The sequence below is a fragment of the Hyaena hyaena genome, unplaced genomic scaffold (assembly GCF_003009895.1).
Source record: "Hyaena hyaena isolate Hyena2069 unplaced genomic scaffold, ASM300989v1 scaffold_137, whole genome shotgun sequence".
NCBI classification, from domain to species: domain Eukaryota; kingdom Metazoa; phylum Chordata; class Mammalia; order Carnivora; family Hyaenidae; genus Hyaena; species Hyaena hyaena.
This window is the reverse complement of record NW_024080769.1, coordinates 2,547,342-2,561,816: the sequence shown is the minus strand read 5'-3', so window position 1 is coordinate 2,561,816 and position 14,475 is coordinate 2,547,342. Positions and strand designations below refer to the sequence as shown.

Here is a 14,475-nt window from a genome sequence, read left to right as displayed (position 1 = left end):
CTGATCTCCGATATTACGTGGGGCTTCTGGAAGCCTCCAAATCTATCACAGCCAGTTAAAAAGTTGAAATCAATGGCTCTATGATAGTTCATTTTCTGCTTTTCAAAGCAAACACATGGAACAATACCTAATTTCAGTTCAAACTCATTTCCCTTTTATTAAAGTCCAAGTTATTACATGGTTTGGTACTCAATAAAGGAAAACTTGTTCAAATAAGGTAATATGTTATCATCAGTATTTCCAGGTGATTGTTTACAATCAAGTAGCATTATGAATAAATCCTTGAGAAGCCCATCTGTAAGAGAAAACAGGAAAAATTAGCCAGAAAGATAAAGGTAGAAATATTACTAAAAATACCCTTTTTAAAAAGAGTTTTTATTTAGGTGAACTCTACACCCAAGCGGGGCTCGAACTTATGACCTTGAGATCAAGAGTTGTGGGGCACCTGGATGGCGGTGGCTCAGTTGGTTAAGCATCCAACTTTGGCTCAGGTCATGATCTCGTGATTCATGGGTTCGAGCCCCGGGTGGGGCTCTGTGCTGACAGCTCAGAGCCTGGAGCCTGCTTTGGATTCTGTGTCTCCCTCTCTCTCTGCCCCTCCCCCACTCATGCTATTCTCATTCTCTCTGTCAAGAATAAAACATTAAATATAGGGCACCTGGGTGGCTCAGTCAGTTAAGCGTCCGACTTTGGCTCAGGTCATGATCTCATGGTTCATAGGTTCAAGCCCCGCGTCGGGCTTTGTGCTGACAGCTAGCTCAAAGCCTGGAGCCTGTCTTCGGATTCTGTGTCTCCTCCTTTCTCTGACCCTCCCCTGCTCATGCTGTCCCTATGTCTCTCTCAAAAACAAATATAAACATTAAAAAAAATTTTTTTAAAGAATAAAACATGAAATAAATAAATAAGTAAATAAAGAGTTCCATGCTCTTCCAACTGAGCCAGTCAGGTGCCCCAAAAATAACCTTTTTCAGAGCAACAGTCTAGGGAAATCACTGCCTCTGTGTAGCCTTTTTTGGTCTTACTTAATCCTGCCTATACCCAACTCACAAGGGACTAGTTCTGTGGCTTTTATGTTGTTTATACACCTAGTACTTCCTGGGGTAGTCCTCTTGTCCAGTCAGAAGAGTGCTGAGAAGTTTCCCTTCAAAAAAACTTTTAGGGGCACCTGGGCGGCTCAGTCGGTTAACCCTCGACTTTGGCTCAGGTTATGATCTCACAGTTCCTGAGTTTAAGCCCTGCATCGGTCTCTCTGCTGTCAGCACAGAACCCGCTTCAAATCCTCTGTCTTCCCTCTCTCTGCCCTTCCTCTGCAGGAGTGTGCATGTTCTCTCTCACTCTCAAAAATAAATAACATTAAAAAAATAATAAAAATATTTTTAAACAAATGTATTAAAAAATAAGTATGTCATTGCAACTGGAATATATCCTATGTAACAAAGATCTACACTCCTTGGACTACTACTTGATAAAATAAAAATTAAGCTAAAGTGTTTAGACAACCTTGTACGAGTTCATTATGGAATATGAACAGCAGACAAGAGCTTCAAAAATATAAGTAGGAAATATCCTATTCTGAATGCCTGATTTTCTCATAGAAATCATTAGTACACACATTAGAAAAACATTTCCAATTATTACAAAGATAAGCTATCTCTGTCCAGGGAGGAGGAGGAAGAGGAGGAGGAGGAATGGGAGTGGACAAAGATAAAAATTAAGATTCCTGTTCCAAAACAACCTTTAACCAGGCTCAAAGGATCTTTATCTTGTGAGGGATCTGATATTAGCTCCTTTAATAATTTTGGGTGTACTTTTTCTCTTTCTCTCTTCTTAAAGTAGGCTCCACGCCCAGTGTGGGGCTTGAACTCATGACTATAAGATCAAGAATTGCATGCTCCACCTACTGAGCCAGCAGGCATCACTGGGTGCACTTAAGATAGTTTAGTTCCACTATTTTAAAAATAAATGTCTTCTTACTCTTAGGAAGCAAATCCTCTATTTAAGCCTCACTGTTTACCTCTGAGGAATGAATACAGCCTTAGGAAATGCCTACACAGGATGTGTGGGCATAGTAAGAGCAATGGCCTCTGGAGCTGGACTGCCTGGGTTTAAGTGCGAGTTCCAGTACTAGCTATATGACTTTGGATAAGGTGTCTCAGTTTCCTCATCAATAAAATAGGAAAAGGGGGAAAATTATAATAAAAGTAACTACCTCATAGGACAGTTTATGAAGATTAAATGAGTTAATATTAGGGCACCTGGGTGACTCAGGCGGTTATGCGTCTGACTCTTGATCTTAGCTCCGATCTTGATCTCAGTCATGAGAGCCCTGCATTGGGCTCCACTACTTTAAAAAAAAGAAAAAAGAGCACTTAAAATAGAACCTGACATAGTAAGAGTTAGAGGCACTATGTGTGTTGATTAAATGAGTTACTGCTTATATACTTTGTTTTACAAAGGATTTTCTGCACATTCCTCACTACCTAGACAATCTTATGGCTGCTTTTATTACCTGCCTTTCCACAGAGAACAAGGTATCAAATAATTTTTTTAATTTTTATTTTATTATTTTTTAATGTTTATTTTTGAGAGAGAGAAAGAGAGAGGAGTTGGGGAGGGGCAGAGAGAGAGGAAGACACAGAATATGAAGCAGGCTCCAGGCTCCGAACTGTCAGCACAGAGCCCGATGTGAGGCCCAAACCCACAGACTGTAAGATCATGACCTGAGCTGAAGTTGGATGCTTAAATGACTAAGCCACCCAGGCTCCCCATCAAACAAGGTTTTATTATCAGTGAATATTTACTTGACTATTAAATTCTAACTTGGGCACCAAAAACAAATAAATCAAATTAATAAAACTCTGTTGTTAAAAATAAACAGATGTATAAAAACATGCCTGAGGAATACCTTGTATGCAGTGGATCACCTTTAGTTTGGGGGAGGTAAAAGGGCTAGAATTAGGAAAGGGTACACAGAGGGTTTCAACTTTGTGAAACCAGCCATTTCTTGGGGGGGGGGAATAAAGCAATATGGCAAAATATTAATATCTAAAAGATCTAGGTGTGGTTACATTTACTCTATATGCTATTCTTTTTTTTTTAATATTTATTTTATGAGAGAGAGAGAGAGAAAATATCCCAAGTAGGCTCTGCGCTGTCGGCACACAGCCTGAGGCAGGGCTCGATGCCACAAAACATGAGATCATGACCTGAGCCAAAATCAAGAGTCGGCCACTTAACTGGCTGAGCCACCCAGGCACCCCATATGCTATCTTTATGTTTGAAATATTTTATATAGATTTTTTTAATTATAGAGGCGGCTTCTTGCCATTACAACAGTAAGAGAACAATTATAACAACTAAAAATAACAATTCTAGCTCCTTAAACTTATCATTAGTACTCTCTAAATCTCTACGTTTATGGGCTCTAAGGAGGCCATTAAAAAGGTCTTAACCTGAGAACACTGAAATATCATTCACTTCCCCTTCCCCAGATTCATTTCCTGCCTTTATTCAGTGGTGTGCTGCTTACCCATGGGGTTTACACTTTGTCAAGGCCCAGTTCCTCTGGAGTGGAGATTCCCAGTTCATTTAAAGTTGGTCTAAGTTCCTGGATAACATAGGGGTAGATATCCTTATGAGGTCCTGCTTTGTCCTGATGGCAAAGAAAATATTCATATTTAGCTTTCTGAAAAGCTGTTTATTAAATATGAACTTAAAAATGCTTTTAATCACATATGCAAAGGCTAACAGCAGAGAATGGAAGTCACATACTTTTAACATTACATATTAGTCCAATAAAGAGAACAATGTAGACACTATTCAAGGTAGGCTTTTAAACACCTTGAGAATAACTGAGACCATTAGACTAAATCCAGAAACAAAACAAAACAAAATAAAACATGACATTTTAAAGCGTCAATAAAGCCTTGAGTTACAAGAAAAAGTGGTGATGACAGAATTTTGTAAAGATAATTAAACATGCCCAGCAGGCTATAGGAATAATTAAGTTAACACAAGAAAAACTTTTTAAATTTGTCTCCAATTTGAGACCTTAACTAAATTAAGTACTGGTGCTGAATGGATTGATAGCCTACAGAACCCTTAATTATCTTACCCATTGCAGATAAAGTAATGCACACTTTCCCTCTTACAGACTTGAAAAGAATACCGATTTCCAGGGCAAAAGAGTTTTATTTATTTATTTCTGAGAGGGAGAGAGAGACAGCATGAGCTGGAGAGGGTCAGAGAGAGAGGGAGATACAGAATCTGAAACAGGCTACAGGCTCTGAGCTGGCAGTCAGCACAGAGGCAGTCAGCACAGAGCCAGACGCGGGGCTCAAACCCACGGACCAGGAGATCATGACCTGAGCTAAAAGTCAGACATTTAACCAATTGAGCCACCCAAACGCCCACAAAAGAGTTTTGACAAATACTCACCATGACATATAATTATACATATATTTTCACAAGGTTCCTCAGGGACAAATATTAAAAAGTCAAATGAACTAAGACAGTACTGAGCTATTAAACTTCTGCCTTTAACTAATTCTAGGTCTCCTTAATTGTATATTTTTTTAACTATAACATTCTTGTTTAAAATGTAATGTAGTCATTTGATCATATGTATCAAATGGCCTATGTATTAGGTCACACCCCAAAAACTGAGTTTTCTTCAATTAATATACTATGAATATGTTTAATGTTAAATCCATTTCCACAATATTAACAGATAACCTCTTCTGAAAAGTCTCAGCTTAAGAAACCACTAACAACATTCAACTTCGTATCACAAATAGAATAAAGATAAATTGTAGTTAGACCTTTGTATATCCTTAATTATTTCCTTAAGATAAATTCTCAAATGGAATTGCTGAACGAATGGGTATCAATCACAATTTCTAAAATGTTGCATAAATTTGGCCAAACTGCCCCCCAGAAAGACTGTTAACTGAAATGTACATTTCCTCTAGCTATATCAAAACTTATTTTAGATGTTTCAACAAATTAAAAAACACAGAATATGCTGATACCTAACAACGGCCCACCCACTTCCAGAACAAGTTTAGCATTGTTATTTCACTGACCTTAACAACCTCTAGGATGCGAACTGCACTAGCAAAATCATTTAACCGTCTGCATGCCCGCAAAGCAGCATCAATGATTTTAGGTTCTGGAACCAGATCGTAGCCGACAAGCGTGTTCATCCCTGTCAAATTAAAAAGAGGAGGCACATCAACCTGCAATATCCTGATAGAAACTACCATTTACCTACTTATATGTTTAGTGGATCATAGACACATGATCTTGTCTGTTTGGGCCTCTATTCTATTATCTATAAAAAAAAAAGAGAGAGAGAGAGAAACTAAGGGCACCTGTTGGCTCATTCGGTTGAGCATCTAACTCTTGATTTTGGTTCAGGTCATGATCTCATGGTTTGTGAGTTTGAGCCCCATGTTAGGCTCTGTGCTAACAGCTCAGAGCCTACTTGGGATTCTCTGTCTCCTCCTCTCTCTCAAAAATACAAAAAATAAAATAAATTGAAAGAGAATCCACCTTTAACAAATACCAGATAGTAAGATCATAGTGGGTCTTCCACAGTGAACTAGTGGAAAGAAAGAACTATGCAGTAGCATGCAGATTGAAGAAAATGTTTTTTGCTTAAAAACAACCAAAAACCAAGAGTATTCTTACATGCAAATACAATTTTCATAATTAGCTACTTTCTTTTCAAACAAGAGGGTCATTTTCTTTCTTCTTTTTCATTTTTAAGTTTATTTATTTTGAGAGAGAGGTAGGCAGAGAAAGAATCCCACGCAGGCTCTGCAATGTCAGCACAGAGCCCAACGCACAGCTCAATCTCCCGAACAGATGACCCAAGGGTCATTTCCAACCCATATCCTTAACTCTTTGTACAATGTATGTACTTTAGTGCTTTAAAATAGATTTGATTGGAAAATAATCCAAAAACAACCAAAGAAATGCTTAGGGAGAGTTAATGAAGCTCAAATGCCGACATTAAGTAGATACAGAGAAGCATTAGTGCACATTCAACCAGAAAATGATTGGGCATAATTACTTTCAGCTCTGCACAAAATGACACATCATAAAATTTAAAATTCTCTTAATGAGAATGCAGAATTGCTGTTCTTTTCATTACTACTACTCAAGATTATTCAGTAAGAATTTTCCTAGTTGCAGCAAAATAAAGATTATTATTCCTGTGGATAAACGTGAAGCACTTAGGTTTCTCACTTTTAATTATTTTGAAATAGTAAACAGCAACTACAATGGCAGAATACAGTCACGGAGGGGTGCCTGGGTGACTCAGTCAGTTAAGCATGTGACTTCAGCTCAGGTCATGAGTTCATGGTTCCTGAGTTCAAGTCCTGTATCGGGTGAGCTTGAGCCCCACTTCAGGCAAGCATAAGACCCATTTTGGATGAGCCCCACTTCTCTCTCTCCCCCTCCGCCCCTCTCTCACTCATGCCCTCTCTCTCTCTCTTAAAGAAAAGGGGAGAAAAAAAAAAGAAAAAAAAGAAATATAGAGACTGAAATAAATTACCTTTTTTTTTTTTTAATGTTTTTTAAAATTTATTTCTGAGAGAGAGACAGCATGAGCAGGGGAGGGTCAGAGAGAGAGGGAGATACAGAATCTAAACAGGCTCCAGGCTCTGAGCTAGCTGTCAGCACAGAGCCTGACACGGGGCTTGAACCCACGAACTGTGGGATCATAACCTGAGCTGAAGTCGAATGGTTAACTGACGGAGCCACCCACGCGCCCCCTAAATTACCTACTCTTAAAATTACTTATCTACCTGACTACTAGACTATTTATCATTAACGTTACCTACTCATGTTCAGTGCACATCTGCAAATTAGGGAAAACAAGTTCTAGCTATTCAGATTGAACACTTATTCAGGACAAGACAAATCATAACTTAGAATGAAAATAACACAAAGTCCAAACCAAATAACTACTTCCTTAAATTATCTAAAGAGGATAAAAGTGTTAACTCTTGTTCACATTGACCTATTATTGTAACAGTGGTTTTCAATCACGGGTGATTGTGTTTCCCAGCAGACAGTTTTGGTTGTCACAACAAGGTGGGGGTGTAGAGATAGTGTGTGGCATCTAGTACGTTGAAGCCAAGAATGCTGCTAAATATCATACAATACAAAGGACAGCCCTTGCAACAAAGAATTATCTGGCCCCCAAAGTCAACTGTGTCTGCTTTAAAACCCTGCTTTACAAGAAACACTCACCACGGAGGCTCTAAACTTTCCCAACCTAAAGTTGCATGATCATGTTTACATGATGCATATTTTCCAAATAGTTGTTTTCAACAGAGTAGTCAAACATTACAAAGTATTTCCCAATTCTATGCCAAAGTAGACAAATATGCCCATGTTCCAATTACCTTTACGCAATTCCCAGGCATCAATATCTGGCTTGTTGAAGTATGTCACCCAGCGAGCATCAAACTCCTCATCTGTTTCATGTGATCCATGGGAGTAGCAGCGAACTGACTGGATAGCTGCAATGAAAAAAGACAAAGAGTTCAATGTTCAGAAAGAAATAGTATTTGATGTATCCTATTAATAAATTAGGGTTTTTTGGGTTGGTTTTCTTTTTTAAATTGTGTTAAAATATATACATCAAATTTACCATTTTAACCACTTTTAAGTATATAGTTCAATGGTACACTTGAAGATATATTCAATGCATTAAATTCTTTTTTTAAAAAATGTTTTTTTTTAGATCTGAGAGAGAGAGAGAGAGACAGCGTGAGCAGGGGAGGGTCAGAGAGAGGGAAACACAATCCAAAGCAGGCTCCAGGCTATGAGCTAGCTGCCAGCACACAGCACAATGTGTGGCTCAAACCCAGAACTGTAAGATCATGACCTGAGCCGAAGTCGGACGCCTAACCGACTGAGCCACCCAGGTGGCCCTCAATGCATTAAATTCTGAATCAACTATATAGATCATGGTAGGAAAATTTAGCAGGTCAAATGAAACAAATCTTCTATATTGATATGATGGGGCACCTGGGTGGCTCAGTTGGTTAAGCGTTATGACTTCGGCTCAGATCATGATCTCAAGGTTCTTCAGTTCAAGCCCCACATCAGGCTCTCTGCTGTCAGTACAGAACCTGCTTTAGATTCTCTGGTCTCCTTCTCTTTCTACCCCTTCCCCACTTGTGTGCTTGCTCTCTCAAAAATAAACATTTGAAAAAATATAGATGTTGATATGAAAAAAATATTTTCCCTCTAATGTGTAATGCTAGCTTCAAATTGCTAAAAGTGGTTCTGTGGAAGGAAAAACTATTTTTGTTTATTTATTTATTTTGAGGGGTGGAAAGAGAGAGAGTGTGAGCAGGGAGGGGCAGAGAGAGAATCCCAAGTGGGCTCTGTACTGTTAGCAGTGCAGGGCTCGAACTCACAAACTGTGAGATCATGCATGACTTGAACTGAGATTAAGAGTCAGATGCTTAAACACCCAGGCGCCCCAGGAAAAACTATTTCTTTATACATTCCACAATGCCTGAATTTTTCAGACAATAAGCATATTATTAATCCCTAATTTAAAAAAATGCCCATTCCAATTCTTTTTTTTTTTAAGTTTATTTATTTATATACGGAGAGAAAGTACGAGTGCAACCAGGAGAGCGGCACAGAAAGAATCCCAAGCAGGCTCCATGCTGTCAGTGCAGAGCATGATGTGAGGTTTGATCACGACCTGAGCTGATATCAAGAGTCAAACGTTTAACTGAAGTGGGGCTTGATCTCATGAACCATGAGATCATGTCCTGAACTGAAAGAGTTGGACGCTTAACCAACTGAGCCACTCAGGCGCCCCAAATGTAAGACTATTTTAAACATTCTCTTTTTTTTTTTTTAAAGTAAACTTGACGCCCAATATGGAGTTTGAACACACAACCCTGAGTCACATGCTCTATGGACTGTACCAGCCAGGGGCCCCTATTCCTATACATCCTTAATGCAATAAATGGCAGGAGAAAGACAGAAAAATGAAGAAAAAAGAAAAAGATGAAAATATGAAAGATTAGCCAGTTCTGGAGATAGGACTGTCACTGCTACATCCAGAGAAAAGATGTTCACTTAAATTACCATTTGAGCCTGTAGAAAAATACTTGCCATTAGTCACAGAGGACCACAGCACAAGTTTCAGTCTTCCCAGAGACCTAAATTATGCCCATTATCCAATCCCAGAACATCCCATTTATGTATATAAATGGGCTGGAATTGCCCATGCTTTAACTTCTATGACAAGAAAAAATAATGTATCTCTAGACCTAAATGTATTTGATAAGTGCAAACATTTCATCAAAAGTACGTGGATATTTAATAACTCTTACAGGACTAATATTCACAATATATCAGAACATATAGGTCACAACAACCCTCTAACCCATTGTTACCAAAAATTTATAAGCTACCTTTTCCAAAAACGAAAACTACCCTTAGCTAAATATTTAGAGCATAAGTATAAAATGTTACAACCATTTGGAAGACAAGTTAAATACACTCACCATACCACCTAGTAAATCTATGTCTAAGTACTTACTCAAGATAAATGAAACATATCTATTCCTTCCTTGGAGGTACTTCTTACAAGTACCTTTCCAACCACCCAGAAGTGTTTCATGATAATCAATTCCTTTTGCTCACTGCTGGGCATGATTTCACTAGATGATTGGCAGCTTTGTTTTTTCTAACAAAAGAAAAAGATGATCAGCAACTACACATCCTAGTAAAGGAGAACAATGGATCACCTTCAATAATTTGTTCATCTTCCTTCTGGAAGTCCCAAAAATTACAAACTGGTTGTATTCTCAAAAACTTGATATGTAACAACTACTTATAATACCAAACACACACTAGGAACATACATCCCCCTTCTAGAATGGAGAAATCAGGTTCTCCCACATGGTTGAAATTGTATTCCTCAAAGTAAAAACAAATAAATAACCCCCACCAACCCAACTTTCGTACAGCATTTCCACTTAGGTTTGAGGTTTGCAAGGCAAAGTATTTTGGAAAACAACTGCTCAGTGCTTTCATACAACCTGAAGGTTCCAGAGTAAGAAAAGAGAAGTATGTATCTGAAAACTGGGACATTTCTACAAACTCAATGTAAAAAAGGTATTTCTAACACTACTTGTTGGCATTCAGTTAAGCACTCTATTTAAGAAAGAAAGAAAGAAAGCAAGCAAGCAAGCAAGCAAGCAAGCGCTAACATTCAGAAAAATTAATCTCTTTAGTTTAAATTCAGTTAAATCAGATAGCTTTCCACTTAATAACTAGCCAACTTGGCGGCGCCTAGGTGGCCCAATTGGTTAAGCATTCGACTTCGGCTCAGGTCATGATCTCACGGTTCGTGGGTTCGAGCCCTGCATCGGGCTCTGTGCTGGCAGCTAGCTCAGAGCCTGGAGCCTGTTTCAGATTCTGTATCTCCCTCTCTCTCTGACCCTCCCCTGCTCACGCTCTCTCCCTCTCTCTCTGAAATAAATAAAACATTAAAAAAAAAAAAAAAACCAACTAGCCAGCTTGGATAAAGCCCACCAAGTGGACATTTTGGTGGTGGTAATTTTAGGAGAAACAGAAAGAAATGGGTAATGCAAAGGGCACTAGAACAAGCTCAAAGCAGTGTTGCTGAGGTGCCAGGCTGAAGAACAGCCATGGACTTTGTGACTCAAAGGCTGGAAATCTAGAAGTGTGGGAATAGTGCTGAAAAGAAGATTTAAAAATGCCACCTAGGGGCACCTGGGTGGCTCAGTTGGGGACACATCGGAATTCAGCTCAGTTCATGATCTCATTCATGGTGGTGGGATGGAGCCCTGAAATGGGCTCTGCACTGACCATGCAGAGCCCGCTTGGATTCTCTCTCTCAAAATAAATAAATTTAAAAAAGAAAAAAGTGCTACCTAAATTCAGCCCTATGCCAAAAAATGGACAGAGAAAACTCCTCTCACTCTTCCTGAGTTAGCAGGGTAGGGATATAGGAGCCAGGATTGTGTTAAGTTTTAAGGATTGACTAAAGAATCTAACCATTATTTCAAACATTTTAATTTAGCAGTTACTGGAAAATGATTGTTTCAAGTTGGAGGCTTCTGGAATTCAGGTTGCCATTTAACTAGAGCAAACTTGAAGCCCCTCAGGTTAATCCCTCCAAAGATCTTTCAAGTATGCTCTCATTTGACCTTGAATAGTCTCACCCAAAATTTTAATCCTTTTGGCTTTCAAATTTATACAACCTGTTCAGTTTCATACTAATAGCAAACTCTAATGTATAATTTGCAAAAATCAAATCCACTATAATAAAGCAAAGGCATAGTAAGCATTAGTGCCAGGCAAGGAGTTAATAAGAGTTACATTATTTCATTTAAACCTCACAATTGACAAATATTCTGATTTTAGAGATGAGGGAACAGAGTCTTTTTTTTTTTTTAAAGTAGGATCCACACCCTACATGGGGCCAGCACTGACCACCCCGAGATCAAGAGACCCCTGAGATCAAGAGTCTGAGTGCTCTACCCACTGAGCAAGCCAGGTGCTGTGGGGCAACTGAGTCTTTATGTTAATTAACATGTCCAAGGTCTTTCAACTAGAAAGCAGCTAACATAAAAGTAACCAACACTGCCTCCTAGTGGCATATATTTAGGTCGTCTATGGGACAAACACCTAAAATAAAGATTTTTGTTTATAAATTATACTCAAGAGTGGGAATAGAATGCCTAGGAGAAAAACCAACATGTCCAAACTTACTAAGAAGATGAATCCCCTTAACCTAGTCTGTCATAAATCTCTGCCTCTTCCCCAGCCTGCCACAAAATGTTACCAATTCTTGGGGCATCTGGGTGGCTCAGTCTGTTAAACTTCTGACTTCAGCTCAGGTTATGATCTCATGGTCTGTGGGTTCAAGCCCCACATGGGGCTCTCTACTGTTAGTGCAGAGCCAGGTCCAGATCCTCTGTCCCCCCTCTCAAAAATAAGATAAACATTAAAAAAAAATGTAGCAATTCTTTTCAGGAGGTCACAAGAAAACTCCCTAAAAGGTATCTATATGAAAAATGTGTAGTACTTTAACATTTAGGTAAGGAAAAAAAATTTTTTTTACATTTATTTATTTTTGAGAGACAGAGTGAGACAGAGTGCGAGCAGGGGAGGGGCGGAGAGAGAAAGAGACACATAATCTGAAGCAGGCTCCATCCAGGCTCTGAGCAAGTGTTCAGCACAGAGCCTGATGCAGGGCTTGCAACCACAAACCGTGAGATCATGACCTGAGCCCGTGACCTGAGCAAAGTCGGACACTCAACTGAGCCATCCAGGCGCCCCAGGAAAAAATTTGAAAAACATAAAATTTGACAAACCTCAAGATGGACCAAAAATAACTGTGGCTAAAAAACAGAAAACAGTTCCACCACTAATAAAGAAATCAATTTTCCAAGATGGGCCTCAATTTCCTCCTCTATAAAATAAGATATATTTTACCTTCATGAAATGCATGCCGGCCTTACTGTCCTACCATAAAAGACAGAAGATAAAGTCTAAACTGAATGGACAGAAATATATTTCTTAGGTTCTGAAGAGTCTAGTCAAGAACCACCTTACAGTTTTGAGTTTGAGTTTATGTTTAAATATGCATGCTTGGGGCTAAACATAATGCAGCATATACTTCCATCATGGACCAAGATCAAAGTGAAGTTACACTAACTAAAAGTACAGTTCTGGACACAAAATCTCCCCACATAAGGGGAAGGCGAAGTAAGAGACAGGACTCAGCAGCACATCTCATACCCCGGCAATCAGGCTTCCAACCGGAAGCACGGAATAAAGGCTCCCTCATGTTCACAGAACACCGTTTTCCTGAGTCCGTGGTACCCAATTTTCAAAAAGGTAATATTCTTTTTTATTTTTTAATCTTTTTTAATTAAAAAAATTTTTAACGTTTATTTATTTTTGAGAAAGAGGCAGAGCACAAGCAGGGGAGGGCAGAGAGAGAGGGAGACACAGAATCCGAAGCAGGCTCCAGGCTCCGAGCTGTCAGCACAGGGCCTGACGCGGGGCTCAAACCCACAGATCTTGAGATCATGACCTGCGCTGAAGTCCGATGTTTAACCAACTGAGCCACCCAGGAACCCTGAAAGAATAATATTCTTATCATAAGACCTATCAACATTCAGGCTCTCTTCCAGACCTCAGGAAGCAACCATACATCTCGATCTATCATAAAAACGGAAGAATTAGAACGTGGCATAGCCGTCTCTAAAATGACAGAACGGTCAGTGAAGGTGACATACAAAACGCTAACCAAGAAAGGCCTGATTTTAAAAAAAGTATACTGTGTCCTACAAGTAAGCATATAGTGTTCGCAGAAGACACTGCGGGTGTCCATGCCGGGGTCTCTGGAAGGGCCACCCCTGCTCCTACACTGAGCTCGACGCGCCTGGCGGCTCAATGTCACCTTCGCGGAAGCGCTGTAGGCCGGCGGCGGACACTCCCAGTCAGACGGGTGCAGGGGTCAGTGCCAGGGCAAGGTCACAGCCCTAAGGGGCCCAGCGGGCACGGGAGGTGCGCTGCGCCCCCTCACTGGGGCCCACAGCAGATCTACACCAGACTAGTCCGTGGTGCCCACACCGCGCGAGGTCGCGCTAGGGGAGGCCCGGGAGACCGCGTCTTCCAGTCCCCCCACAACTGGAGGCCGCGGAGAGAGCAGCCAGCGGTCACCAGGTTCCGCCGCACGCCCGCAGGGCAGGGGCTAGGCCGCTGGGCGAGCCTGCCCTCGAGTGGCGGCGGGGACCCAGGTCACCACAAGGACACGCGGGCGCGAGCAGCGGCGGCGGGGGCCTTACCGGCGGCGGAGCCGGGGCCGGGAGCTGGATACAGGAGGCCTCGGGGGCTGGCACGGGGGGCTGCGGCTGCTGCTACAGCGCAACGGCGGAGAGCGGCGCCGAGCATGACGGCTATGGCGGCGCACAGTCTAAGGCTGAAGGGAAGCCGGGTGTGAACTCAAGGGCCGCTCGGGAGCTCGTGGGGGCCGGACACACGCACCGACGCACGGAGGGCGGAGCGTGAGGTCCCGCCCACTGCGGCGCTCGCGCCTTGGCGGGAGGGAGCACCACGAGGAAGTTGGCAGCCTACGGCGGCTCGCTAAGGACAAACTATTTCCAACGCTGCCCCGCGCCCCGCCTCGCGCTGCCGGGTCTCCGCTTGCAGCGGCCTTCCGGGAGCGAGGATGTAAGGAAGGTGAGCGGGGGACAGTAGATGGTATCCTGGTTCAAGTCCTTTCAGGAAACGATTTCATCACCTCAAAGTGGGAGCAATAAGGGGCTCCTGGCCTTCTCAGTCAGTAGAGCATGAGACTCTTGCTCTCAGGATCGTGAGTTTGAGCCCCACTTTGGTCTTAGGGATTACTTAAGGAAAAAGCAAAAAACAAAATGGAAGCGATAACAT

At 41.1% G+C, this 14,475-nt stretch overlaps 1 protein-coding gene across 1 annotated transcript; it reads right to left on the bottom strand.

Moving 5' to 3' along the window:
* Positions 1–131: 131 nt before the first annotated feature.
* On the bottom strand, positions 132–14,068 carry LOC120235715 (cytochrome c oxidase subunit 5A, mitochondrial). Its single transcript, XM_039238118.1, has 5 exons — positions 13,875–14,068; positions 7,419–7,535; positions 5,085–5,206; positions 3,530–3,652; positions 132–295 (listed from the first exon to the last, which is right to left on the bottom strand). The coding sequence occupies exons 1-4, from the start codon at positions 13,978–13,980 to the stop codon at positions 3,539–3,541; spliced, it is 459 nt and encodes a 152-aa protein (XP_039094049.1). The 5' UTR covers positions 13,981–14,068; the 3' UTR covers positions 132–295; positions 3,530–3,538.
* Between the last annotated feature and the right edge of the window lie 407 nt (positions 14,069–14,475).

Excerpts from the sequence above, each read along its gene's own strand:
- LOC120235715 (XM_039238118.1), bottom strand. The coding sequence starts at position 13,980 with ATGCTCGGCGCCGCTCTCCGCCGTTGCGCTGTAGCAGCAGCCGCAGCC. Across the intron at positions 7,536-13,874 it reads CGGCCCCGGCTCCGCCGCCG|CTATCCAGTCAGTTCGCTGC; the intron begins GTAAGGCCCCCG and ends TTTTCATTGCAG. Across the intron at positions 3,653-5,084 it reads GCATCCTAGAGGTTGTTAAG|GACAAAGCAGGACCTCATAA; the intron begins GTCAGTGAAATA and ends CTTTGCCATCAG.